At 34.3% G+C, this 27,749-nt stretch overlaps 1 protein-coding gene across 2 annotated transcripts in view; it reads right to left on the bottom strand.

The window, feature by feature from the left end:
* XPR1 (xenotropic and polytropic retrovirus receptor 1) overlaps positions 1-27,749 on the bottom strand; it is a 194,236-nt gene that overhangs the window by 65,960 nt on the left and 100,527 nt on the right. For both annotated transcript variants that reach the window (XM_074308511.1, XM_074308512.1), the window contains exons 4-11: positions 26,187-26,410; positions 17,289-17,438; positions 16,867-16,950; positions 15,258-15,339; positions 11,542-11,732; positions 11,182-11,361; positions 2,328-2,499; positions 1,012-1,209 (exon numbers count right to left, since the gene is read on the bottom strand). In XM_074308511.1, the coding sequence (XP_074164612.1) occupies positions 1,012-1,209; positions 2,328-2,499; positions 11,182-11,361; positions 11,542-11,732; positions 15,258-15,339; positions 16,867-16,950; positions 17,289-17,438; positions 26,187-26,410 (1,281 nt within the window). The remainder of the gene's footprint in view (positions 1-1,011; positions 1,210-2,327; positions 2,500-11,181; positions 11,362-11,541; positions 11,733-15,257; positions 15,340-16,866; positions 16,951-17,288; positions 17,439-26,186; positions 26,411-27,749) is intronic.

Raw genomic sequence — 27,749 nt, 5'->3', positions numbered from 1 at the left:
ACCAGTTGAGTAGCTTAAAATACTCTCAAAGAAAGAATCTCACCAACATAAATTAAAAGCAGCTGATAGTGCAGCAGGATAAAGCTTCTGGCCTGGAGTCAAGAAGATCTTAATTCAAATCCAGCCTCACATACTTATTAGCTATGTGACTTTGGGCAAGTCACTTAATCCCTGTTGGCCTTAATTTTATCATCTGTAAAATGAGGATAATAATGGCAAATACCTCTTGGGGTTGTACTGATAATTAAATGAGATTACATTAAATGCTCTACAAACACTACACAAATGTTAGCTATCATTATTTTTCAAATATCCTCCATAACTTGCAGATGAAAATTTATTTCTGTAGACAAAAAGGGTGTACATTTGAGTGAAATGGAGGGAGGCTTTGAACTAATAATACTTGGGGAAAGGTTAAAGAAAAAAAACAAAAACAAAACAAAAACCAGTGATTGCATGCAGTTTTTGAGTTAAAAGCTTTCTCCCCTCCTTACAACACAAGAACAAATCAGGTAATAACTGTGGTTTCCACGGAGATAGGGAACTAGAGGGATCAGGGAGCTCAATTTGCAGTTAAATGGACTGGAAACAATCTCCAGAACTGGAAGAAGAGACAGATAAAAATATACATGACAGCCAAAGGGGACTTTTCCCAACAATTTTCTTTTCTCTCCTGGCTTCAAAAAAGAATAAGGAATCTGACCAAAGCAAACAGAATGCCAAAGTGTCAGAGCATAGGAGCTAATGCATATAAATCACGACCTCTCATTTACTCAGTAGTTCTCCCCATTCTGAGTTGCTAATTTGCTTCTTTTCACTCCGTAATTATGCATTTACTGAATAGTAGTAATACTAGGATATCTTGGAAGGGCAAAGCAGATAAAAAACTACTACTAAGCCCACAGGAGACTTAATCTTAATGAGAGATAACTATAACAAGTGGATATGGGGTCAGAATAAGAAAAAAAACACACAGGGTCTTCAAAAACCTTTTCATAATCAATATACTACCTTTATGAGTACTGTAAAGAGCTGCAAATGTCACCACGAAGAAAGTTGTGGAGTATTTGCCAGCATTAGCTAAGTGAGGAAAGGCCCTTTTCGTGTCTCGGTACCGGCGCAGGCACTGGACGAATCGCAGCCATGCTGGAATGCACTGAACAATGGCTCGCACTCCATAGGTATATGAGTGGCAAACATCTCCTCCTCCTGTGAAGATTTCAAAGGAAGAAACAAATCATAAATTTAACTTTTTTTCTTTTCTGCATTCTCATTCTGCCTCATTCTCTTTACATTCTCTGGAAAGACAAATTAGCTTACCGCTCTCCATAACACAACAAAATGAAATTTTGTCACACTATTTAACTTCGTGTTCACATTACTTAGCCTCTTAGTATTTAACTACTGGTAGCAGATCTATAAAATGAGGAATGATGAATTCTCAGATTATTTCCTTCTCTATAATAGTTTTATAGTCAAAACTTTTTTAGGAGTCAGTTAGTTCAACAAGGGAAGAAAGGCTGTTGGAAAGCTGTGATTTCTCATTTTTCTCTAGGCTCCTGCTCTGAAATTACTCAAAAAGTCTTCCTGTAGAGTGTGTGAAGGCTATGGCTTGTCTACCTAAAACTGCAAAGGCAACCAGTTCATTTGATAACCAAAAGTTTTGGGGGTTTTTTTTTGGGGGGGAAACACAAAACTACAACCACTTCTTTCTTTACCACTTCTTTAAAATCTCAGCATTTTTTAATTCACTTAGCACAATGCCTTACTAAAATGAAGCAGGAATCAATGCAAGGACGAAATGTAATTGTCCTGCAACAATGCAGTTGCAATACAAATAGAAAGATGCTATAAAAATCTACTCTTGGTTTTCACAGTTCTTAGAGTGAAACTATAAGTCTCCTAGTAAATAGATTGAATTTAAAGCATCCACAGGATCAAATGTGGTCCTACACCTTATACTTCACATTTTTGAACCTTGGCTAACTTGTCTGTCAATAGTAATAATAATAATAATAAATATGAATAAGAATAATCAATTATATTTGCATTATCCAATTCAAAATAAATTAGTGAAAAGCCTAAAAGAGATAATGCACAGCAAAATATTTTATGAATTGTAAAGCATTATTTATAATATGGTAAATATTAATTACAATTATTACAACACAAAATTTACAAACTAAATTATATCAGATGAGTATGAATGCAAAAAAATATACAAAATGTTGAGTTTTTGATATTATGCTTTCACCACAATTCTAATCAGCATTTCCAAAATTTTCAGGAAGTTTAGTCTTGAGTGTGGATGCACGTTTTTCCCCTACCTCCCATTTTATCTGGCAAGAGGCCTTTGCTTTCATCCCATTTGAGCTCAAAGCTGTAGAAGCAGATCATATATTCCAGGTCCATAAGTAACACCGTCAGGCTGTTCAGCTGATCGGCCAGCCAGAAATCAGCAAAGCCTACCTTATGGAAGGGGGCTGTGAACACTCGGAACTGGGAGAAGAAAAACAAGACACAAATATGGAAACATGAAAAACCAATATATTTTTAATTTCTCCAATTCATGGCTGTTGGATCGTGCAGCAGATAATTGGTTAGGCTGCTAACACAGAGACTGCTAAACCAATCACAGATAAACAGGAATACCTGGTAACTGTTGGCTGACTCAGTACCATAGCTCACAAGTGAGTTATATGGGCAGTTGTGTGAAGGAGAGTCAGTGTGAGAAGTTGAGTAGAGAACTAAGGGAAACAAAGAAGGGAAGAGACTCTCAATATGGAGTGGAGATGGAGGGCCCCTCTGCCTCTCAGGGATGACTTGAGCAGGGGAGGATGCTCTGATCCAGTGACTCCTTTGGGGTTCCATTTGACTCTTGAAAGATAGTTATCAAGTGTGAAATTCACCAGGGCATCTCCTGGCTGCCATCTACCTCAGTACCTCAACCCAGTGAATCTTCTTCTTTCTCCCATCCAATGAATACAAATTTCCTTTTGAGGAGGGGAGCCCTAAAACGCTTTCTCTTTCTCTCTCTCTGACTTTAGGGGGAGGAGGAAACACTAAGCTCTCCCCTGAGAGACCTGCCCCAGGGAATCAAGATAAAGTGACTTCATTCTATTACCTGAGTAGAATCCAACTCTGTTGAGTTGGAGTTTAGCCCAGAGACACTCATTCAATTCCAAGATTCTCTATTTTGATTCCAGCTCAAACTGCTCTCAGTCCCCACCAAGAATTGCTCATAAAACAAGTTTCCTTCAATCCATCTCCTTGCAGAGGACCTAACATGCCATGCTAAGGAACCTCCCTCTCCCCTTTGCATAAGCTGCAATCCTCTGCCCAATGAAATTATATTCTCTTTCAGTATTACTGTGTCTTTATCTTTCTCACTTATTTCCCTAACAAGACCTTATTCACCTCTGTTGGGATTTCTCTGTTAGAAACTCTCTCTCTTAGGTTTGGAGAGACTTACATCAACTGATGCTGAGTGAAATGAATAGAACCAGAAGATCACTGTACACTTCAATGCTGTATGAAGATGTATTCTGATGGAAGTGGAAATCTTCAACATAAAGAAGATCCAACTCACTTCCAGTTGATCAATGATGGACAGAGGTAGCTACACCCAGAGAAGGAACACTGGGAAGTGAATGTAAATTGTTAGCACTACTGTCTGTCTGCCCAGGTTACATGTACCTTCGGAATCTAATGCTTATTGTTCAACAAGAAAATGGTATTTACACACATGTATTGTATCTAGGTTATATTGTAACACATGTAAAATGTATGGGATTGCCTGTCATTGGGAGAAGGGAGTAGAGGGAGGGGGGGGATAATTTGGAAAAATGAATACAAGGGATAATATTATAAAAATATATATATTAAAAAAAAAAAAAAAAAAAGAAACTCTCTCTCTTTCTCTCTCTGCCGGGACTGCCAGGACTCATCTGCTAGATGAATTCAAATTATAAACTGTGTTTGCCAATTTAACTTTTCGGGTTTGTAAATTCATTTACAAAGGATCTGCACCGCCAGAAGTGGGTTCTCACAACTCCCTGCCCTGCACCAAACCTTATCATTTGACTCTTTGGGAACCGAGGAGAGCTGAACCTCATCACTTTGTGCCCATATGACATGGGAAAGGGGGTGGAAGACTCGTACTCATATTGATGGCAGCAAGAATGAGCATTGCCACAATGAGGAGGATTCCTCACATGATTATGCAATCAGACTGCCCCGAAATGCTTGTTATGGGACATAATGATTTTGTAGAAAATCATTCACTATTAGAAAAGGGACATGTGCCACTGTGGTAGATTGTGTGTCATTATAGTTCCCTGGCATGGCAAACATTCAAGAAACTCTCATCCCTATGCTATAAAAGGCTACTTGGATCAGTTTTATGCGAGGTGATAGGCAGGCCCCTTTGTCCCCAGCAGGCACACTCACTCCTTTCTTCTACAAGAGAGAATGGCCTTCCATTTCCTAATTACTCGCTCTTCTTTCTTTACTGTGAAGGTTCAGCATCAGAGTGCTAGGAGTATTCATACCTCTGTCTCTATCATAATTCACGACATTCTGTTAGACTTTGTTTTGTCTTTTGTTTATGGGCATATTCCCATCAAGTTTGGCTTTTTTTCTTTTCTCTTCTGTTTATTTTCTCTTTCGTTTCATTTGTTCCACTGAGGTTATTTTTATAACTGAAACTGGGTATTAGGTGCAGAGATGACAAGTATTTGCCTGGAGAGGTCTTGAATGCCTATGGTGATTAGGTTTGAGGACTTTTGTTAGTAGTTGATAAATTTAATACAATAAATGTTTAAATGTTCATAAAAGATTTGTTCTCTGCATGAGCCCCTGTTTTGGTAAGCACACTAAGGAAACCTAATGGTAGGCCTAAGAAAGGTCATCCTGACTGAGAATGCTAGTTAACTAATCATGCATGATAGGCTCTGATTCTAGATTTTACAAGGTTTGGTAGGCTATGTTGATATGGGTTTGAACTGAAGCAAGTTGTGTGGGAATCTAACTTTGGTTCAAAACTGCTCCTGATGGGTCTAGTAAACTCAGATCTGTCCCTTACAAAGAATCTCTTACATGAAGAGCTTCTATCACATGCCATCCTCCTCATATTAAATGTTTTAAAATGAGCCTCCCAAATTCAGGTGGCTAAATCTATCCTTAAGCAATGTGGTACCAGGAAGAGAAAGGCAGACATGGCCCTGGAAGATCACATTCCAACCATCACCTGACTTTATGTCATTATATAACCTCAGGCAATAGGTAAAATCGGGTTCTTTCCCTTCTGATAAAAGAGAAATTTATACCAAATGATTCCCTTTCAGACCTAAATCTATGACCCCTCTGGCAAAAAGAAATGTAAGGAAAAGATTCAAAGGAAGTAACATAGTTGGGAGCATAACATCATCCTGCACAGAAGGAAAACAAAGTCTGACACAGTCTTAGGGCATCAACTTGTGATAAAGTAAGAGCAGTCTAGAACAAAGATCCTTTTTCACATTGTCAAGGTATATACTGTAATTCCCCTGACACTGAGCGAGTCAAAGGTTATGTCTGTAGCCTGGAACCTTATTGGAGCAAAAGGGAAAGAAGTAGAACAAAATAAGGAGTAAAGAAAGAGAAACAAATAGAAAGAAGAGAGTAATGAGAAAAAGGAGAAATTGAGAGAAGTAGGAAAAGACAAGGAAAGGAGTTGATGGAGTAAAAAAGATGAGAGCAAAAAAATTGCTTATACTTTTATCTCTACTATTACTATATTATTATAAAAACAATGAGGAAAGACACTATTGATTCTATTTAAAATATATCATGCTTCTGAGACCTATGCATACTCCAAAGTCCTTTATATAAGAAGAAATCTAGGATTTCCATTATTTTCTCATAAGAACAATCTACTTTTCTTATTTAGTTTCAAATGCTTTTCTAAATCTTTTTTTTTTACTGAAATTTTATCAATATTCACCTAAGAAATTCTACCAGTTAGTCTTATACTTCCTAAGAATTCCCTTTTTGGTGAAAATTCTAAATCAAGTTGTCTTTTGCCCAAACCTTTTAAAAGTTCTTTATGGATTTTGATTGAGGTGGAAATAATTTATATATTAAGTAACATCATAAATATCATGAGAAAAGAGCATTCTACATATCTGTTATTAAATACTATAACAGCAAATCTTTCCTTTAATACCTATTGTAATTCAACTCAGCATTTACTAATAGCCTACTGTGTGAAAAGCATTATGTTACAGATGATGAGAATATAAAGACAAAAACCAAAGGAATCCGTTGCCTTAAGGAACTTCCGTCTGGCCATCATTCTAAACTCCTTCTCAACTTTTAACAGTGTTGATACTTTATTAGTTATGATCAAAGTTGAACATATCTAACTGTTAAATGAAAACACTATAGTTTAGAAAGTTTTACAATTTCACCATTGCTCTTTCAATTAATATACTAATTAGTAAGAACTACTTTTCAAAGAAGAATGTGATTATAGTAAAGAACAAACTAGATGGTTGAATGCCATGATTTGAAAATTTACAAATTCTATTTTAGGATGACCAAATATTCTAATGAAATTAATAGAATTCTAGTGCTCTATTTCCTTAAGATCCATTCACTCAATCTCTTTGAAATTTAATTTTTATCCTCACTATTCTACTTAAATTACAAATTCAATTTTCAAAATCATTAATGTCCAAATGCAATATCCTTCCCTTCCTCTTCCCCTTCTCCAAACCCTGTCCTGATTTCATTTTGCTTGGCTTTTCTGACCACTCTGTTCCTTCTTGTTACTCTTTTCACTTCCATGCCACTAGGATGGCTCCATTTTTAACTTAAACTATTCCTTTCCTAGCTCTTTCTCCTCTTTTGCACTTTATATCTCAGAGTCTACTATGTTATTAATTTTAGCAATCTCTCTTCTCTTTACAAACTTTCTCTTGGGAGACTGTTAGGATTCTTAGAAGGTGCTAAGTCACTGGAATTAATAGAGACAATAATTATCTAATTTAGCATGGTTCAGTATGATTGATCTGATCCTACAAAGAGATGTTATGGGCCAGAACTTGAAACAAGGTACTGAGTGAAATTGAAGAGACAATGGTTAAATCTAATTTAACATTGATTTAATCCTATAACAAATAATGGTTTCCTAGTGATGAACTGATTGGTGTATACTCAGTGGGCAAAATATAAGCAGGAGGGCCAAGGAGGACTCTGGGAGAACTTCAAGGGAACTTCGGGAGATTCAGAGTCAAAATTTATTCCCATTTCCACCTTTGTGCTGGATGGAGACATTTGGACAAGGGTTTTCGGGAACAAAGGAGAGAGGAAGGCCTTCAGAAAACTAGCCGAGCCCCAAGTGAAGGAGATAAGATTTTGGAAGAGATAATAAAGGAGCTGGACTTTAACTCTTGGCTGCATTTGGGACTATTGAACTGAACTGAAACTAAGGCTGCTTCCAGAAGCTCCCCAAAAAGATCTGCTCCCAGAGAAGATTACATTTTAGAGAAGAGAACATTACAGGAGACCACCTTTATGTGAATGATTAAAAGAATGACATCTCCTCCTGAATCTTCCCCCTAAGTTTCAGACATATTTTCAACTGCCTCTGGACTTCTCTAAAAATGGAAAGATAGGAAATATATCCAAAACATCATCTTTCTTCCTATGCTATCTCTCTTCCTTATCTCTGCTTATGGTACTAATATTTCTCTACTTTTGAAAACTGAAAACCCAGGAAGTCATATCTTGATGCTTTCTTCTCTTTACCTCCCACTTCCAATCAGTTCCCAAATTCTATAAATTCTACCTCTAAAAGTATGCTAGTCATCTTTAACCTTTTCCTTCCTACTGTCACTCTAGCTTATATCATTATTAGCTTAACTTAGAATATTATAATAGGCCTTTAATCTAGTCTCCCCCTGCTCGAATCAATCCTTCACACCAATGCCATAAACATTTTTTCTATTTTCTCTCTAATGAAAAAACTTCCACTGATTATTAAATGCCTAATAAATAAAGTACAAACTCTTTAACTTGGCAGTTAAGGCTCTCTACAATATGGCTGTCAATATATTTTACTAGATTTATTTCTGTTCATGAAATCTTCCATCGGAATTAGGCTATTCATTGTTCCCAGTCTCACCCTGCTTTCTGTGCTTTTGCTCATGCTATTCCAAAGGAAAAGATTTCTTCCTAATTGCACCTCTGTTTAAAAAAACTAAACAAAACCAAACTAAATCTAAACTCTCTTCTTTCAAATGCCAGCTGCCTGTCTCATGAACCTCCCCAACCCCCAACTTACCTTTATGCCCTCCTCTTCCACCCTACTTTGTACAAATTGAAAATGAAGTCTTCTTCCTGAAATGTCTCACAGTACTTTGAATCTCTTCCATGGCTTACCATTGTCTTACAGATAGCATAGCCTTAATGAATTATCTGCAGAATACTATTCATTCATGTGGTTCCACTCTTCTAGAACCTCTATTTTAAGGATGGGCTCAAACCAGGCTGCTTTCCAGTACTAGCTCTTCTGATGCTCCAGACTTTGCTACCATGTCTCAGAAGCCTTCTCACCCTTCCAACCTTCTCGGTGATCTTCTCATCCTGGAATATTTCTCTATCCGCATGCCCCCCTTTTTATGTATGATATTTGGATAATAGAGCCATTTGGTACTTAATGTGTATATTATAAGAAAGAAGAGTCAAACATGTGGCCCATGCAATTTATTACATTCCCAAGTATAGTCTGAACTAGATTAAAATATAATTGGAATATTCAATAAAATAAATATGTACTATGTTACTACATGGTTTTCTAAGTCAAACCCATAGAGATCCCTCTTTAGTACCCCTCTTTTCTTTTTTTTCCCTTTTTTTTTTGAGTTTAAAACTTCTAGTAAGACTGCTCTAAATTTATTTTTCAATAACTTTTTTTTCCAGTTTTTTGTAAAGCAGTTCTTTTTCTTTATTTTAATTTAATTTTATTTTTGATGAAACAATCAGGGTTAAGTGATTTGCCCAAGATCATACTACTGGTATGTGTTAAGTCTGAGACTGAATTTGAACTCAAATACTCCTGACTCCAGGGTCAGTGCTCCCTCCACTGTCTATCTAATTGCTTCTTTTAATAATTCTTGAAGAAAAAAATCACTGTCTCAGTAATCTGTGTTCATGGATTTACTGTAAACTAGATTGCTTTGTGTATTTGTTTCTGGGTCTTGCTTAACTATTTGTTATCTAGATCAGATCTAGCTTTGCTCCTCATTGTTAGTGTTATAGCTTGAGATCTTGTAGAAACATGTCTCCTATTCCCTACTCCAAATGCATTGATGTTCTTGCCTAATTTAAAGTAGTATGTCTTTGGTAATTTGGTTAGTATAGCAATAAATGTGTATAATAATTTGAATATTACTACTCTAACACTATCAGTGTTTTATACTATGTTTTTGTTCAATGATTTTTCATTGATGTATAACTCTTCATGACTCTTCTTTGGGATTTTCTTGGTAAAGATACTAAAGTGGTTTGTCATTTCCTTCTCTAGTTCATTTTATAGATAAGGAAACTGAGGCAAACAGAATTAAGCAACCTGTCCAAGTTCACACAGCCAGATTGATGAGTCTTTCTGATTCTAGGCCACTATGAATTTCCTACATATTCCTTGCAATCTTTTTAGTTGGCAAAGTCAATCAATAAAGTTTTGTAAATCACCTACTACATGCCAAGTACAACGCTAAGCTGGGGATACAAAAGACATAAAAAGACAGTTCCTGGTCTGAAGAAGCTCACAATCTAATGTGGAGTCAATAAGTAAATAAATAAAATCAAAATGAATTATATACTGGATAAATGGTAAATAATTTATAAAGGGAAGAGGCTAAAATTAAAGAGTTGGGACTTGAAGGAAGCCCAAGAAGCCAAGAGGTGAGAATGAAGAGGGATAGGATGCTGGGAACAGGGGTCAGCTAGAGAAAAGCCCCTGAGATGAGAGAGAGAGACAGACTCGTTCATGGAACACCAGAGAGGCTAGTTGCCCCAGACTGTGTGAGAGTTGAAAGAGGAATGGAAAGGGGGGGTGGAGAGTCACTGGCATTTACTAAGTTAGAGGTGGGTGTGGAGTGATAGTTAGATTGCACTTAGGAAAATCACTTTGGCAGCTAAATAGAAGGAAGACTGGAATGGGGAGAGACATGAGACAAGCAGGCTCCCCAGAAATGGGATAGTCCAAGCATGAGGAGATGAGGGCCTGCCTGCCTTCATTAGAATGGTAGCACTATCAGCAGACAATTTTCAGACAATACTCAAACATTTTCTTCTAAATCAGAATTATTTTTTTTTATTCTTCAAAATTTTCTGCTCAGTCTTCAGATTCCCATCACTCCTGGGCTACCAGACATTGTCGAATTTTAGTCCATAGGCTCTGATCTCTATTTCTCTAAGTCCTTTGAAATCTGATTTCTAAAAACCTAACATGGACATCAAACTATTTTTTCAGCTTTCCTCTTCTCTAATACAAATTCTAATATGTACTGTTCATGTTTCTCAAAAGTTCTCATCATTATAACTTCAGCAACTTGTTCCTCATTAATAGCTAACCTCTGATAGCAAAATTACTTACACACACACACACACAGACTTATGTATATCCACTAACATTTATTGATTGATTGATGGAGATAACTAAATACAATGGTTCTAAAACACATTTTAAGCTCATGTGATGTTAGGATTACAAGGTGAGAACTCAGGTTGTCTGGAAAGCCTGAGTTCTCACCTTGTAATCCTAGCATCTTCCCCTTTCTTTTGATTTAGAACATAGGGTGGTCATGACCTTGAAACATAAATCCATCAATATGGGAGGTATTATACATAATTACATAAATTACATAAACACATAATAACATAGTAACATAACACATGTTAGAAGTGATGTAACAAATAAATTAAGAATTTATAAATGTCCATTGTCCATTAGTCTCATCTTGTGTTAGAAAATCCAATGATAATTCAGCCTGAGTTCTCACCTTGTAATCCTAACATCAGAGAACTGTCCAGACAACCAGAGTTCTCACCTTGTAATCCTAACAATGTCTAAGAAGCATTTTTGGCTTCAAATATTTATGAATTTACTTAAATTCTACACCTGGCTTTACTTACCAAGAGTTTAAGCAGCCAAAACCGGGACTTGTAGTAGAAAGTTTTGGTGGGGTTGATAAGAAAGAGAACCATAAATCCATATAGTGCAAGTGGGTAAACTTGTATGGGAATAGCACTGATTGGAGCAAATAAGCATGCCAGCAGGCTCAAGCACCACAATATCCCAAGAAATCCAGCAATCTGGTGAAGAAGAGAGGAGTGCAAAATTAATCATATCCCATTATTCACAGTTCTCTGAATTTCTTTTTGTCAGCAGGATAAAATGATAGCACTTTTGGCCACAGATTCAAATAATAGTTAAGAAAAACATTTAATATACCTAAATTGTGTTAAAGGTGTATACCTTTTTCTTCTAATTACCTCAAAGAGATGCTGATGGGATAAATTGTTGCGGGGATTGAGTTCAAATATGAGCACATGATTCACTCCTGCTTGCCTCCAACCATAGGTATTGATGCCCAATAGAAAAAGGAACTCAATTAGGAGAAAGCCACCTCGATATATTCTTATTAGGGGCCATATCATCTTATCATCACCAAGCTTAAATGCACCTAAAGAAAAATTAATTTTAGTGATTAGTAATAAGTATAACATTAAAAAAATCTATTTCTTCTTTTCAATTTACATTGAAAGCTCAAATATGATCACTACATTTCACTTCTACCATTCATTATCTGGCAAGAAATCACAGAATTTACTTGGACCTTATTTTTCATGCCTATAAAATGATAAGACTATTTAAGGTTCTTTAGCTTAGCATTGAACACCTTCCGAAAATGGAAACCAAATTAATCCTAAATGTCATTTTCTTCTTTATTCATCCTCTAAAGTTGAGTCAAATCCTGTTTTTTTCATAATTGACCAATTCAACTCATAATTTCTGCCTCCTCTAAGCTGTGTCATCTTAATTTTTTTTTTGTATCCTTAACATAGTTCAGGTATTCAATAACCATTTCTTGAATGAATGAGAAATGATTCTCACTTTTCCCTTCCATTTTTAAAGAAGCATTTTGATAAAATACCACTGCCCAAAATAAATCTTGTGCTGAGCATCTTCAAAGAAAACAATACTAGCCCATTAGTATGGCATGTGATATGATTTATTTTTACTAAAAACAATGACGAAAATGATTTTCACTAATTTATCCTAGATTATATATAATCTGTGACCAGGGACAGAGAAAATCTAAAAAGATGATCTACAAATAAAATTCATGACCCTAGCTTCAATTAGCACCATATTCTAAACATCTGAAATGTAATTCACAGGCAGGGAAGTGTAATATATTTTAAGTGATAAATTCACAGTCCTCTCTATATTGTCTCCAGATCATTTTAAGCAAAGGCTACCAATGTTATGAAAGGAACAGCTAAATAAATAAAGGCTCAATTAAAATATATTAAGCATTATATGTTAAATGTTTAGTAGTTTCAAATTAGTTCCAAGTTTCTTTAAAATATAAGGCAAAGATTCTAGAGAGGTCATTTCCTTTTATTTTGAAAAAATCAGAAGGTTCTATACACATATTAAAAAAAATATATGTGTATATACACACACACACACACACACACACACACACACACACACACACAGAGATATATCTTATAACATTGGACAGGGGTTGATGGTAGAACACTTTTTTTTGAAAAATTATAATTTGATTCACCTGAAGAGCTAAAAAATAAAAATGTTTCACAAAACATTTGTAAGTTAGAGTGGTACAGTGAGGAAGAGACAGATTTACAGATGGAACCCAGAGTATGAACCATGGTTAGGTCATTTACTAGCTCAAAAACACCTTGGGCTTCAATTTATTCAACTATAAAAATGAAAGGTCTGGAACAGATGAGTATTTTACAGCTTATAGCTGTTTAAAAAACAAAAACAAAAACAAAAACAAAAACAAAAACAAACTTCTAGCTATCAACCTATAAATGATCTCTTTTAGTTTAGAAAGGTGAAATCTAAGAAAGACAAGAATTGATTTTCCCCACCCACCACTATCTGCTCTTTCAGGGGAAAAAAAAAAAAAGTATTATCTCTAAGATATAAAGTATTTCAATGCTCCATTCTTTCTTCCTTTATTCTTTTACAAGATGCTACTATATTCTTATTTTGCATTTCAGGTAAATGGAACTCCAGAAACTTGTCTGCAAAGTTTTATATTTAGTCCTTATTGTACCAAATATCCAGTGGTAACAAATCATGAAAGAAGTAAAAGAATAAAAATTAAGTTGCTTATAATTGTAAGATCTTTAACTATAATATACCCTTGATGACATGATAAATTAAACCAAAAAATGATTTCCCATAAAACAATGCCAATTATGAGTAAAATTTTGGTGTGAATGACAATAAAAATATTAATACTTAATTTTTTTTTTTCCGAGCTAGCTGAAATTTTAACAAAATCTAGTGCTGGCTTCAAATGGTTAAAAGCCATTAATTACATCCACACATAGATCATATAAGCAACTTTATACATATGGATAGAGTTCAAAATTGTAAGTACATAATTAATCAACAAGTAATTACCAGGAGCCTATTATGTGCCAAGCATTGTATTAAAAGACTGGATACGTGGGGGGGGGGGGGGGGGGAAATCAATCCTTGTCCCACAGTGTGCTTACACTCTACTAGACAAACATGACACAAAAGGCATGACAAGGCAGTCAAATACATAAAAAATAAATACAAAGCAATTTCATGCAAAAAACAGTGTCATCACTGTAGAGTGTGTATGTGTGTGTGTGTGTGTGTATGTATACACACAAAAAAACCTCATATAGTGCTTGATTTGAGCTTATATGGAAACTACAGATCAAAAGGGAGGAAGGTGTACATTCTAAGAACAGGAATTATCCTGTGCAGAGGTTCAGAAGAGGGACAAAGACCACCATTAATGGGGAAGAGCAAAAAAAAAAAAAAAAAAAAAAAAAAGAATCCTTATTTGAATCAAGTGTCAATAGTGAATCCCTGCAAATTACTGAACATAGGAGTGACATAAGACCTGTGTAAAAAAAACTATCAGTCTGGCAGGTATGTGAAAAATAGACTGGGGGTGGAATAGAGTTTAAGGCAAGGAGACTAATTAAGAAGCAATTAGGGGACAAGAGGAAACACTGAAAATCATAAAAACACAAATTAGATGCTTATAAAATTGAGTAAAAAGAAAATTTGCCTCCTTTCATAAAAGAGCATTTTCTTTAGACAGATGGACTAAGTTATACATTAAAAAAAAAAAATAAAACTTTTCAGCTTTTTACAACATTAAAAATGCAATGATTTTCCCTCTTATAAATGATTAAGATATTTACTGCAATTTTGATTTACTTATGTCTCTGTCTTCTCTCAGTACATGATTCTAACTGTAGAATCACATCTTTCTGATGACACAGGGATATCACTACAAACAACATTATAATATCATACTGTCCCATTAGTATCTGAGTTATGTAAGACTTTTTGTCCCTTTATTAAATGAACTCAACCCACAAAGATTTTCAAAATCTTGCTATTTTATCATTTCTGGCTTCTTCACTATAACCATATTTCTGTTTGCTGCAGGGTCTGCCTGCTTCAAGAAGTTCAAATGATTCCATTTCTAATACATTATCTACAATATAGACTGGACTACCAAACCAATAACCAATGTTGTTAGAATTAGATACAAAACAACAAAATATAGTGTCTTGGTAAAGGACTGATGGGCTCTCAAAAGTAAAATGCATAAGCATTTGAGCCTCTATTTTAATCACCTTATTTTTGGTTTTTGGTTATATTTTAGACAACTGAAGATGCTAAATAATTGAATTTTGGACAAGAGAGATATTACTATATGAAGAAAGCACAGAATAATAAAGGAAAAAAGAACATTTAACTAGTTATTTCCTAAAGAAATAAATATAACAAAATGCCTTTGACTAATAAGCACAATTACAAGCTGAATAATCAAAGTTTCTTTTTGGTGATTTGGTCTTAGCAAAGGGATATATGTTTAGAAACATTATAGTCAACATATTTTAAGATTCAGATTCAACCAAAAGTTATTCTATTCAAGATAGAAGATACCTACCTGTGAGAACAAGGGCAACATTCAACACAATAAATATTCCACAATACAGGCCAACTCTAAATGTAGTCCAGGCAGGTGCAGGCTGAGGATAAAAGAGAAACAAAAACAAAATTTTGGTCAAATAGCAGAAAATATTTAATATCATAAGATTATTTTTCAGGGGGCAGCTAGGTGGCATAGTGGATAGAGCACCAGCCCTGAAGTCAGGAGGACCTGAGTTCAAATCTAACCTCAGACACTTAGTACTTCCTAGCTGTGTGACTCTGGGCAAGTCACTTAAACCCAATTACCTCAGGGGAAAAAAAAAATATTTTTCAGTTTAATTCAATTCAACTCCAAATAGTAGCCGCTCAGAATACAAAAGCAAAAACAAAATCATCCTTGTTCTCAAGGGATTTACATTCTATTGAAAGATGAGGGAATAGTTAAAGCATTTGCAAAGAAATGATATAAATTATATAGAAGTAATACAAATAACTTCAAGAATATTAATAAGTGGGAAGATCAAGAAAGACTTGAGTTAGCATTGAAGGAAGTTCTAGGATTCTAAAATGTGAAGGTAGGAGAGAACATACTTGAAACATGGATGATCAATTGTGTAAAAGCAATTGGGAACAATTAAAAACTTTTTAGTAGGGAAAAAATGTGATCAGATTTATATTTTAGGTTTATCAATTTGGCAACTATTTGGAGAATGAACTGGACAAAATAAAAGTTAAAAGGAATAACAATTAAACAATTACAATAGTTAAGGTGAAAGGTGATGAGATCTTGAACTACGGTAAAGGCTATGAGAGTGTAATATGATTCCATATATAATTCACATTAAAGTATTTGTTATGAACTGAAACTAGGGAAATTCACACAACAGGTTCTCCAAGAATATCTTAAGTAAGAGGGTAGAAGAAAGTAAAGGGAAGGGGAAAAAAAGAAAACATTTATTAAGTCTAATATGTGCCAGGCACTGGACTACTAGCTTTGCAAATAACTCAACAACCCCAGAAGGTAGATATAACTTTATTCTCACTTTACAGATAAGAAAACTTAGGCAAAGAGATATTTTTAAAAACAAAACAGTGATTTGCCCAAGATCACATAGCTAAATGCCTAAAGCCATATCTGAATTCAAGTTTTCCTGATTCCAGGCTGGACAGTATTACACCACCAAACTGCCTAAGAAACACGATAATTTATAGTGGTTGTATACCCAATTTTTTTCTTGGATTCTTATATATATATATTTTTCTCTTTCCTAGTTGGAGGCATTATCATCAAAATTTCTTAAAAACTCAGCAATCAAAAGAATTCTTATTTCTTGTTATGAGTCCCACCATCACTATGCTTCTGTGTTGAAATTTTTAAAATAAAAACTCCCCAAAGAAAGGGACTGTTAGCAGTTTGGTTAATTTTGTATAACCACTCATAGATGCTCCTTAATAAATGTCTTTTCAGTTATGATTAACTTCTTTTAATCTTAAGCCTTTGAAATCCTGACCCAAAAGAAAACACAAAAATGTTATGTAGTAAATATGTTTCACAACTAAACAGCCTGGTTTAGAAATTAAGTACATCAGCTAAGAGACAAAAAGTGTTGACAATAAAGCCTAACCTGAGCTGCTCCCAAAGGAGGAACCCGCAAACGCTTCATGGCCTTCTGTCTATCTCCATCTTCCAGTTCATTGGTCACTACAGCCTAGGAAAAAAAGCAGAAGTTTAACATAAAGTTCAGCATAAATGTAAAATGTCTAAAGTAAAAAACAGACTTAAAATATCTATAAAATGTCTTCCGTTAATTTGTGACAATTTCTGAGTGGATGTTAACTGGTGAAATCATCAAATTTCTAATTCCAAAAGGCAAAAATGCTCACAGCATGCCTGATTTGGATGGAACCTTAAAAGTTATGCAGTTTCAACTCCCTCATTTTATAGGCAAGAAAACTGAGACCCAAAGAGTTGGGGAACATGGCCCAAGGTCAGAAAGAAGCCAGACAGAACTGAGAATGTCTGGTACAGAAGGGAGAATTATTCTACCTCTGTCTCAGAGATAAGCTGGTTGATTTTCTTGCATGTGTAAAATGGTGCCACTTCGACATGAGCCACTCTCCAATCTGCTCCACGAGATGTGTCCAGGATCTTGTCGTGCTTTTTAAGGATTTTACGAAACCCTGTAAAGTTCAGATTCTAAAGGAGAAAATAAGAAACAGCATTCTAAGTTCTACCCAGTCTAAAAGGATATTCAATAGAATTTTCGCATTATGCCAAAGAAATTTGATAGAGTTAATTCCTAACTCATATGGAAATAATAATGTTTGATTAATTCCAAAGCTTACATTATTTGGACTATTCTTTTTTGTAAGTAATTCATTTTATATAAGATCATGGGGAGTGGGGAAAAGTGGAAGAAAGAGGAATAAAACAATTTTCAACATAGAAAAATATGACAGAACAAAGGAATAGGACAAAAAAGGAGTGATGAACAGTACAGAGAGAAAGGCAATTTCAGAGCACTAAGGAAGAAACATTTTTTCAACTAAAAAAAAGTAGGAATATAAAATATGGGAATTGTGTTTAGTGTTGTTAGGGATGAGATATGACTTTTACTGGTAAACCATATTCCCTTATGACAAAACAAATAACTTAAGCATGGTATAAAATAAATCAAATCAAACAATAACTCTTGAATGAAGGTTATAATTCAGTTGCTTTTAAAAGAACAATGAATTTTTTTATGAAAAGAGAATTTCGATGTGTTACCTATTTTTTAAATTGAGGAAATAAGATAAATGGACTTTATTTTATTTGAGTAGTTTTATACAACAAAAAGCAATAAATTTATAATAACAAGGGGGGAAAAAAGTCAGAATGGGAAAAAAATAGATCTTTGTTACAAACTTCTCTGACAAAAGCGTGTTGTAACATAAAAAAGTGTGACAGAAAGATGCAAGAAGTTCCATTCTTGGTTTTTTTTTAAATAGCTTTTTATTGACAAAATATATTCATGGGTAATTTTTCAACATTGACCCTTGCAAAAACTTCTGTTCCAACTTTTCCCCTCCTTTCCTCCATCCCTTCCCCTAGATTGGCAGGTAGTCCCATACATGTTAAATATGTTAAAGTTTATGTTAAATACAATATATGTATACATATTTATACAGTTGTCTTGCTACACAAGAAAAATCAGGTTTAAAAAGAAGATAAAAATAACCTGGGAAGAAAAACAAAAATGCAAGCAAACAATAACAGAAAGAGTGTAAATGCTATGTTGTGGTCCATATTCATTTCCCAGTGTTCTTTCGCTGGGTGTAGCTGGTTCTCTTCATTACCGATCAATTGGAACTGATTTGAGATCTATTCTTTGTATAAGTACAACAGACAATTGGTCAAAGATATACAAATAGGCAACTCTTAAAAAAAAATACAAATGATAAAAAACAAATTGAAAAAGTGTTCAAATTCTCTAATAATCAGAGAAATCCAAATTAAAATATCTGCGATATCAATTCATGTTCATTAATTTGGCAGTTTTTTAAAATATACAATTCAATGCTGATGCTCTTATGACATTGCTGGTTGAGCTATAAATTGGTATAATCTTACTGAAATCAATATGGTATTAAGAGCTCCCAAACTGTTCACACCCTTTGTCCTGTAATCTTACTACAGTAAGTATGTGATTAACCCTTCCCCCCCAAAAAAGAAAGATCTAAGTATAAAAAATATTAAATTTTTACTTGCTTAGGTTTACCATGACTATTGGAAGATAAAGTGGAAAAATGTCCCCTGAAAACATATTTCTTGTTGCCTTTATCATGAAACTGTCCACTTTTTTACTCTCTGAGAATCAATTTTAAGTGGTCCTTTCATATAGTTGCAACATTTTTAGATCTCCTAGTTGACCTCTATGATATTCTCAATAGAACATCATCCTTGGCTATGGTTAGTTTCTCCCAAAGATGTCAGTTTGGCATTAGATAAAGATCATCAATAAATATTTATAGAAGAGCCTTAACGCCATCTATTCTTTTTCTTTTTTTAAAACTAATTACAGTCATTGTCATAATTGAAATAGAGAAGGGCTTCCCTAGACAGAAGATCATTTTTTTTTAAACTGTTTTACAGGTCATCATAGCCAAAAGAAAATACATTAATTGGTGTTTGACCATCTTGTATTGACTCTCTCTGTATTATGTTTTTAATAATAGCAGGCTTAATCTATCATTCATCCTTCTTTAAAAAATTTATTTCCCCACCAATTACATATTAAAACCAATTTTAATATTTTAAAACTGAGCTCCAAATTCTATTCCTTTATTCTTTCCCTTACCCTTTTTGGAAATGGTAAACAATCCAATATAAGTTATATGTGTGTAATCATCTAAAACATTTTCACATTAGTCATTTTGTATAAGAAAATTCTAATAAAAAAAGAATGAAAGAAAAGTGAATATAGCATGTTTCAGTCTGTTTTCAAACAGTTATTAGTTCTTTCTCTAGAAGTGGCAGTCTTCAAGAATTCTGGGTCATCTCCCTGACACTATGAGAATAAGAAATAGGACATTTGTTGATAAAGGATATCTTTAGAAAATATTTTGGAGCTAAAATTGTGACACATTAATCAGTCCCTTTGCCTTTCAAATACATATGTATGATTTTTAAAAGCCCCTCCCCCAATACAGCATATTGTTATGCCATCCTATCAAAGAATTGTTTTAGCTCACCCATTTTGCCACTATTATTTCCAACTAATTACTATTCTGTTTCCATTAAAGAAAGGAAATTAAAGAAGAGAATTTATCTAGAAGAATGATGAAAAAAAAATTATGCTAGGCAATTCTGAGAAGGTAAGCATAATGGCAAAAGGCCTTCAAATTCATACTCTATGAGGATCACTTGAAGAAACTACAGATTTGAGCCTAAAGAATATTAAACTTGGTGGTAAGGAGGAGTCTGTCTTTAAATATCTGAAGGGTTGTCACAGAGTAGAATTAGATTTACTCCACTTGGCACCTAAAAACATAACTTAGAAGAATGGAAGAAGATGGCAAAAAGGCATATTTACGCTTGTTGTCAGCATAATAGAGCTTTCCATCCAAAAGTGGAATAAGTTACCTCACAGGTTATTTATGCTAATAGCAAAGATTAATTTTGGAATTATAACTTGGATTATATGGCTGCTTCCAACTTAGAAATTCTGTGATAGGATAACACTAAGAATCACCCACTAGAAGTAGATAAGAGGATAATCCTTTCTGCTATTAAGATATTAAGATATACTTGGCTTGCATTTATTCTCTAATTTCCCATTTCTGACTTAGTCTGAATAATTAAAATAAAGTAAAAAAAAGAATGTTAGAAGAGTGTGTGTAAAAAAATCATTTTTTTCCAGACAGAACCTCAAAAACAATACACTTTGATGTAAGAGGTTCCCATGTTGGGGGGAAAAAAAGCAAGTTAGAGCAAATTTTGTTTATAAATAATCATGATACCTTTTTTGTTTAAGAAAGAATACCTCATAGTGGTCAATTCAAAAGGGAAGCCCTTGAAAAATTATATACGATATAAACAATGTAGCATAGTACTAACAAAACAAATGAATTATTAGTGGAATATGGAGAGACATTTTCTATAATAAAGCAGGAAGAACAGGAGGAGGTGAAAGAGAAGTTTTTATTTTTCTTACAATAAAATACAGATTTGTATACCTGTTGTTAAAGCAAAAAAAAAAAAAAAAATTATTAGAGATCAGAAAAAAGCACACTAAGAGAATTTCTCCCACAATTCTGTTAAAGCTACTTTTTTGTTATTCTATTTGAATATTAAATATTAAGACAGAAAGAAATGAAAAGTAATAGAGAAAGAAAATGGAAATAAGCCAATGTGATAACAGCCGACATTTAATGCAGGCATGAGACTTAATTACTTTCTATTAGAAAAAAAAAAAAAAAAATTTAGTCCTGCTCTGGGACAGTTATCTTTTTCATAAAGTCAAAATGAAAAATACATGAAAATGATCATTTTGGACCTAATAATCTTTTGTGGCTCTAGCAAAATAATTCTGTTGAAATATATCTAACTTAAGCCTTTACCTCCTTTTAAAAAATAATCTGCTACAATAAAGTTCTGTGTGATATCACTGTACATATATATTGGAAATAGTATGGCTGCAAAAATATGTATTTATTGTGGAAGAAGGTAAATGTCTCAAAATGACACAAATAATGATAGTGACATGCAGCTTAAATGACCTAAATTCCAATAAAAATCTGGAAATAGTTTGCCTATAATTTTCTATGCTTTCTTGGTTATCTCTAAATAAAATTATGTTCAAAAAGGTCTTTCTTTTAGAGGTGGGTCTTTTTCTTTTTCAACTATATGGAAATCATGCAACTTAGATATAAACATATAGGCATGATAAAAATAAATGGCACATTTAGTTTTTTTTAATTTTTTTCAGTGAATAATATAACAATGAATAATAGAAACAAATGTAGATATATTTCTCAAGTTAGAAAATACATAAAAATTACTCATATTTTTATCAATGCTATACATTAAAAAACTGAGATACTTACATATTATATTTACTTTTTGATAACTATCAAAACTGAGTTTTCCTGCATAAAACTATATACTGTATTTTATCTAAACATCCTCAGAAGCCTTACATAAACTGTTTATTTATTTTTTTCTTCTCAATATTACTTTGAGGAATGAACCAAAAATGGTAGTTCTTAAGAAATCATTAAAGAAATGATTGTTTCTTTAATCACTAAGTGACTAGCTCAGAGTTACATAAGAAATTTCAGTTTAATATTAGGTCTCAACCAAGTTTCCTTTTTTAAAATGAGTCTTTATTAATGTCTTGTTTCTTACAACATTATAGTTATCACAAGTATCCTACCTGCTGCTCATCACAGACAACTACCTAATATTACCCTTTGGAGGGAAAAACAAATTAGCAAAATTGACTGATATAATGAAAAAGTTGGAAAACATGTACTACATGTAGTATGCATGTACCTGTAGTAGTCCACATGCACCTGTGGACCTTCCTCTATGAGAAGGGATAGATTGGAGTTGTCCTGTCATATCTCTTCATTTGCTTAATCTTTATAATTATAATCTTTATATTCACTTTTGATTTCTCAGTGTCATTCTATCCATTTACATTATTGTAGTTGCTATATCTATATTTATTTATTTATTTTCTTGGCTCTGCCTACTTGCTTTGCATCAATTCATAGAAATCTTTTCATACTTTATTCATCACATACCTTATTTCTTACAGTACAACAATATTCCATTTTATTTATGTACCACAATTGGTTTAACAATTCTCCAATCCATGGGGGATTATTTCCAATTTTTGACTATCGTAAAAAGTGTTAATATACATAATGGAATCCTTTGATGAAGAAGTATGGATAATTTGCACAATTGCAAAGTGTTTTACAAAATGGCTGAATTATTTCATAGCTCCATTAACAATGCATAAGTGCCTGTCATTCTACAATGCCCCAACATTGACCACTACTAAATTTCTGTCATTTTGCTATTTTGCATGGTATGAGATGAAACTTTAGGATTGAGCTGCAATTCTCTTATAATTAATTAGTCTTCTGGAGCATCCTTTTATGTGGTTGTAAATACTTTGCAGTATTTCTTTGAGAACTGTTTGTTCACTAAGATGGCAGAGTAAAGGCAGGAACTCTCTGAACTCTTCCTTAAACTGCTCCAAAATCGTTTAAATAATGACTCTAAACAAATTATGGAGAATCACAACACACCAAAAACCAGGGTAGAACAATTTACCAACTAAAGACAACTTGGGTCAACAGAAAAGGTTTTTGGCACCAGGGTGGAAGTCTACCATGTAGTCCCAGTGCAGGACACAGAAGTGCTACCTGGGCCCTGGCCTTAAGTCTTTGCCCCAATAAAGCAGTAACGTACTTGGGGGACTCTGAATCAGCAGCAGTTCTGGTAGTTTCCTAGACCTCTCTGCCCAGAGACACCCAAGGAAACTTGGAAAGTTGGAAAGTCAGCAGGAAAGGTTTGCCAGTAGGGTGAGAGGGCCTTGGGAAACCAGCAAACTGGGAAGAAAAGAGGTGGAGGTGGCAGCCACAGCTTTCAGAGGCCTCAACCCATAGGGAAGCCCCTTTCCTAGCACTGAGGAAGGACTCTGATGCTTTAGCACACTAGAATTTACAGCCACAGTGGAAGCAGGGAAGTTTCTGCTCCTCACAGCTCCAAGGCAGAAAAGAGTGCTTGTGGTCAGGTCCCTAGAAGGAGCTCTGAAAACAGGTGCCCAAAACCCCAAAGCTTGGGATAGCGCACCCTCCACCCGAGTAATAGGCTAGGAAAATGGCAGAAAAAAGAAAAAGTTTCTAACATAGAAAGTTACAGTGGTTACAACAAATATCAAAACATACGTTCAGAAAAAAATAGCAAAGTGAAAGCTCCTACATCAACAGCCTTCAACAAAAATATGAATTGGTATGTGGTCACAGAAGAGCTCAAAAAATATTTTGAAAATTAAGAGAGATAGAGGAAAATATGGGAAGAGACTCTGAAGAGAAGTGTAAAAGGAAATACAAAAAACTAATGAGAAGAATTTCTTAAAAAGCAAAACTGGGGCCAGCTAGATGGTGCAGTGGATAGAGCACCAGCCTCAAAGTCAGGAGAACCTGAGTTCAAATTGGGCCTCAGACACTTAATATTTCCTATCTGTGTGACCCTGGGCAAGTCACTGAACCCCACTTGCCTTGGGGGGAAAAAAGAGCAAAACTAGCCAAAAAGGAAAGGAGATACAAAAGCTCCCTTAGGAAAATAATTCCTTGAAAATCAGAATTGAGCAAATGGAATCTAATGACTTCATAAGAAATTATAAGACAAAATAAAACAAAACTAAAAGAATGAAAAGGAGCAGGGGGAGAGATTGTAAAATATCCCACTGGAAAAATAACTGATAGATCTAGAAAAGATAATTTTTAAATTATTGGTCTATGTGAAAAAAAAATCATCAAAAGAAGGGCCTGGATATTATCTTTCAAGAAATTATCAATGAAAACTGTCCTGATATTCTAGAAGCAGAGGGTAAACCGGAAATTGAAAGAATAGACCAATATATGTATTTTACAATCCAATTTGCCATCAATGTTCCTAGCAAAATAGAGCAAATGGGGGTGAGGAGTTGTTTTTTTAAAAATTTAGCTTATTCTGGAATTTATGATTAAGTTTCAGATCCCTAAGTAACACAGAAGCACACTAAAGATAAATTTTTTTGCTGTTTTAGAAGGTTAAATTATATAAATATTAATTATGTAGGTTTTTTCCCCTCATACTTACAAAAAGAAATACCATAGATTCGCACACATCAAATATAGCTTCAAAAAAGAGAACTGAGAACAGAAGACTGGCATTCATTATATGCTTATTGCAGTGGTCCTCAAACTTTTTAAATAGGGGGCCAGTTCACTGTCCCTTAGACTTCTGCAGGGCCCTACTATAGTAAAAACAAAACCTCACACTGCCTCCGTTCCCCTCAACCCATTTGCCATAACCCAGCAGGCCACACAAACATCTTCAGCGGGCCGCGTCTGGACCCGCAGGCTGTAGTTTGAGAACCCCTGATATTGTGTATTTGCTTTGATTTTGAGACTGTTTTGAGATTAGTGACTGTTTCACTAAGCAGTTGCATCAGAATAATCCTCTTCTGATGCAGTGGTAGAAACTATATTCCCTAGGACTTTCAAACTCATTTATAACTCCCTTGCACCTTTAAATCTGTAGTCCGATTTAATATGTTTTAAGTGAAAAGGAAAATATATATTATTTTAAAATTAAGAAAAATATTTAAAAACATGACACCTTAAAACTTAAATAAGCTTTTATCTAAGCAAGTGCAAACAGAACTATACTATGTCTATATTCTCTAAATTTGTTAACATAGTACTTTATTCATTATGTGATGCAAACATTTGATGATGAAAAGGATTGCTTTATTACCTCATTTTTCTCTTTGGAAAGTGAAATGTAAATAAATTCTTTTTAATATTTTAATAAAATTTGTAATAAATAGCTTCATAAGATCCTCTATATCTATTACAAACCATAATGATAAACTCATAAATACATATATACCCTTTAATCCAATTTTGACAACTATGGAGACTTTTATTTATTTATTTTTTTTAAATTTAAAATGTTTCTCAATATAAACGACAGGGCAGGCTTTCATTTTTTAAATATTATTTATGTTGCTAATCATTGAATCCATGAATAAAGATGATTAAAAAGTTTCACAATTATGGGATCTGTTGTAATAAAGCTTTTTCTTATCCCCAAATGACAAATAGCATGGAGTACATTTTAATTATCAAACGTGACACTTTACTCGTATCCATCATGACCTATTTTCTTTGCTTTCTTCTCTCTTTAGCATGGTTATATTGTAGCCTGAAGAGATAATCATGAATATATGAAGAGATAATAAAATTCAGAGGACAATTCATTTTTAAGGCTGGAAAAAAAGAGAATTGAAACTTAGTTTTTGTGTTCCTGGTTTCTTTCAATTGGAACACATAATCACATGCTTTTGTGATGTCCTATTGTTTGTTAAAAAAAAAAAAGCAACATAACCATGAAAGACATGATAACTATATATTTATTTATTTACTTGAATCCAAATTATCAACATCATAGCTAGCCTTCAGAAATAAAGACCCAAGATGGATTTTAAAGCATTTATGTCATGTATCTATAATGTTTTTTTCTCCTTTCTGAAGATTTAATTGTATTTTAGGGTTTTTTCAGTTTATTATTTCCCTATTGATATAACACAAATGTGATTTCTGTTCAATTAAGCTTTTCCATTTACTTAGGGGTACCTTATTCCAGAGCTGTCCTCAGATAATTAATAGCTTATTATACCTGATAGTTCTGCAGCAGGATAAGACTGAGGTAGAACTCACTGAAGGCCAGTTTAAGGTCTCTAATATTCCTATGTTGAACACGCTTTTCATGGGACAAGTGGAAAACTGGACTTCTGCGCTTACGAAGTGAAGACACAACACTTGCTTCTTTCTGTACATCCAATGAGGAATGAAGTTCATTTTGAAGGGTAGAAAACCTGCGTTGAGCTTCTGCAAGCTTTTCTATAAAGAAAGAAAGAGAAAATTTCAAATGGAGAACACTTGAGAAGTAAATGTTTATCAACCAAAAACTACAGGTGTTTTGCCCTGGTTTCTATTTCTTTTAGGGCTTTAATAAACAAGAAAAAGCCTGTAAGCCTTTGTCTTACACTTTATTTCCCAGATTTTGAAGGGAAAATGTCTATTCAAGATTACAAAGAAAGATTGCAGTGAGAAGAATAAATTTACATATCAGAGTTCACAACGATCATAAGTTGTAAGTTGATGCAAAACTCCCTCATGAGGATGACATATGGCTATGAATGATACAATACCATAATCTGATGCATGTGCTTTCCATCTCCTCCTGCATGTCTACCCTGAGGGCAGATAGCAGGGGACTAGGAAATTTTCACCTGCACTCAAGGACCATCTCTCTGAGCCAGGAGTCTATGACTCTCTTCTGTACCACATAATCTACAGCCTCAGATAAGATGAGGAGATAAGACCATTCTCTGATTACAAGTCTTCTGTCTCCTGCTGGACATGTATCTGGGAAATAGGTGTGGAGAGACAGACTTGAGCTGATTTCCATTTGGGCATGCACAAAGCAACCTCCATCTCCTGCTGCCAGTCTATCCTACCAACAGCAGAAAACCTTAGGTACAAAGAGAAACAATTTTCTCTCTTGACTTCCCATCCTTCTATTCCTGCTGTGCCTTACTCTGGAGGGGAGAAGAAAACTGGTAGTTAACTGAGATTCCTTCTGTTGTGTAGGTTCAGCTTCTGCCTACTATTGTGCTATTTACTACTGCTCAATCTCCAGCCTTCTTAGGAGAGAGAAGTAATGAAAGGAGGTCTCCCATCTGACCATTTGATTTTGTGCTTTTTTCTCATGCTATATTTGGTCAATATTCAAATATTGATATTGAGCCAGCCCCTTTTCTTCCATTCAGTGATGAACAGTCTTATATCTGGTCATACTTTAAACATCCTAATGATTCTGAACCCTGCAGGACAACCAAAACCCATTCTCCATCCTCTACCATCTAATTCTTATTCTCCTCCTTAAATCTCCCACCCCAAATTTTTAAACACCCCCATCCCTTTGCCCTCTGAATGCCTGCTTCATATCATAGACAACAAACTTCCCATCTTAAAGTTCTTCTCTTTTCCTTTCTAGATATTAGAAAACTTTGGATCTCTTGACAAGTGTTCTACCACTTGCTGTATTCTTCACTCATTCTCCTTTCACCAGCGCCTAAGTAAGGAGAATTAGAATACTTCCTGCTCCCCACTGCCACTTCCAAGTCCTCTCTCTGCCTCCATTACTCTGTAGCCTCCCCTCTTTTGAGATTCATTT

Source organism: Sminthopsis crassicaudata, chromosome 4, assembly GCF_048593235.1.
Source record: "Sminthopsis crassicaudata isolate SCR6 chromosome 4, ASM4859323v1, whole genome shotgun sequence".
Classification (NCBI taxonomy): Eukaryota; Metazoa; Chordata; class Mammalia; order Dasyuromorphia; family Dasyuridae; genus Sminthopsis; species Sminthopsis crassicaudata.
The sequence above is the reverse complement of the archived record's forward strand: the minus strand, read 5'-3'. Positions and strand labels throughout refer to the sequence as shown.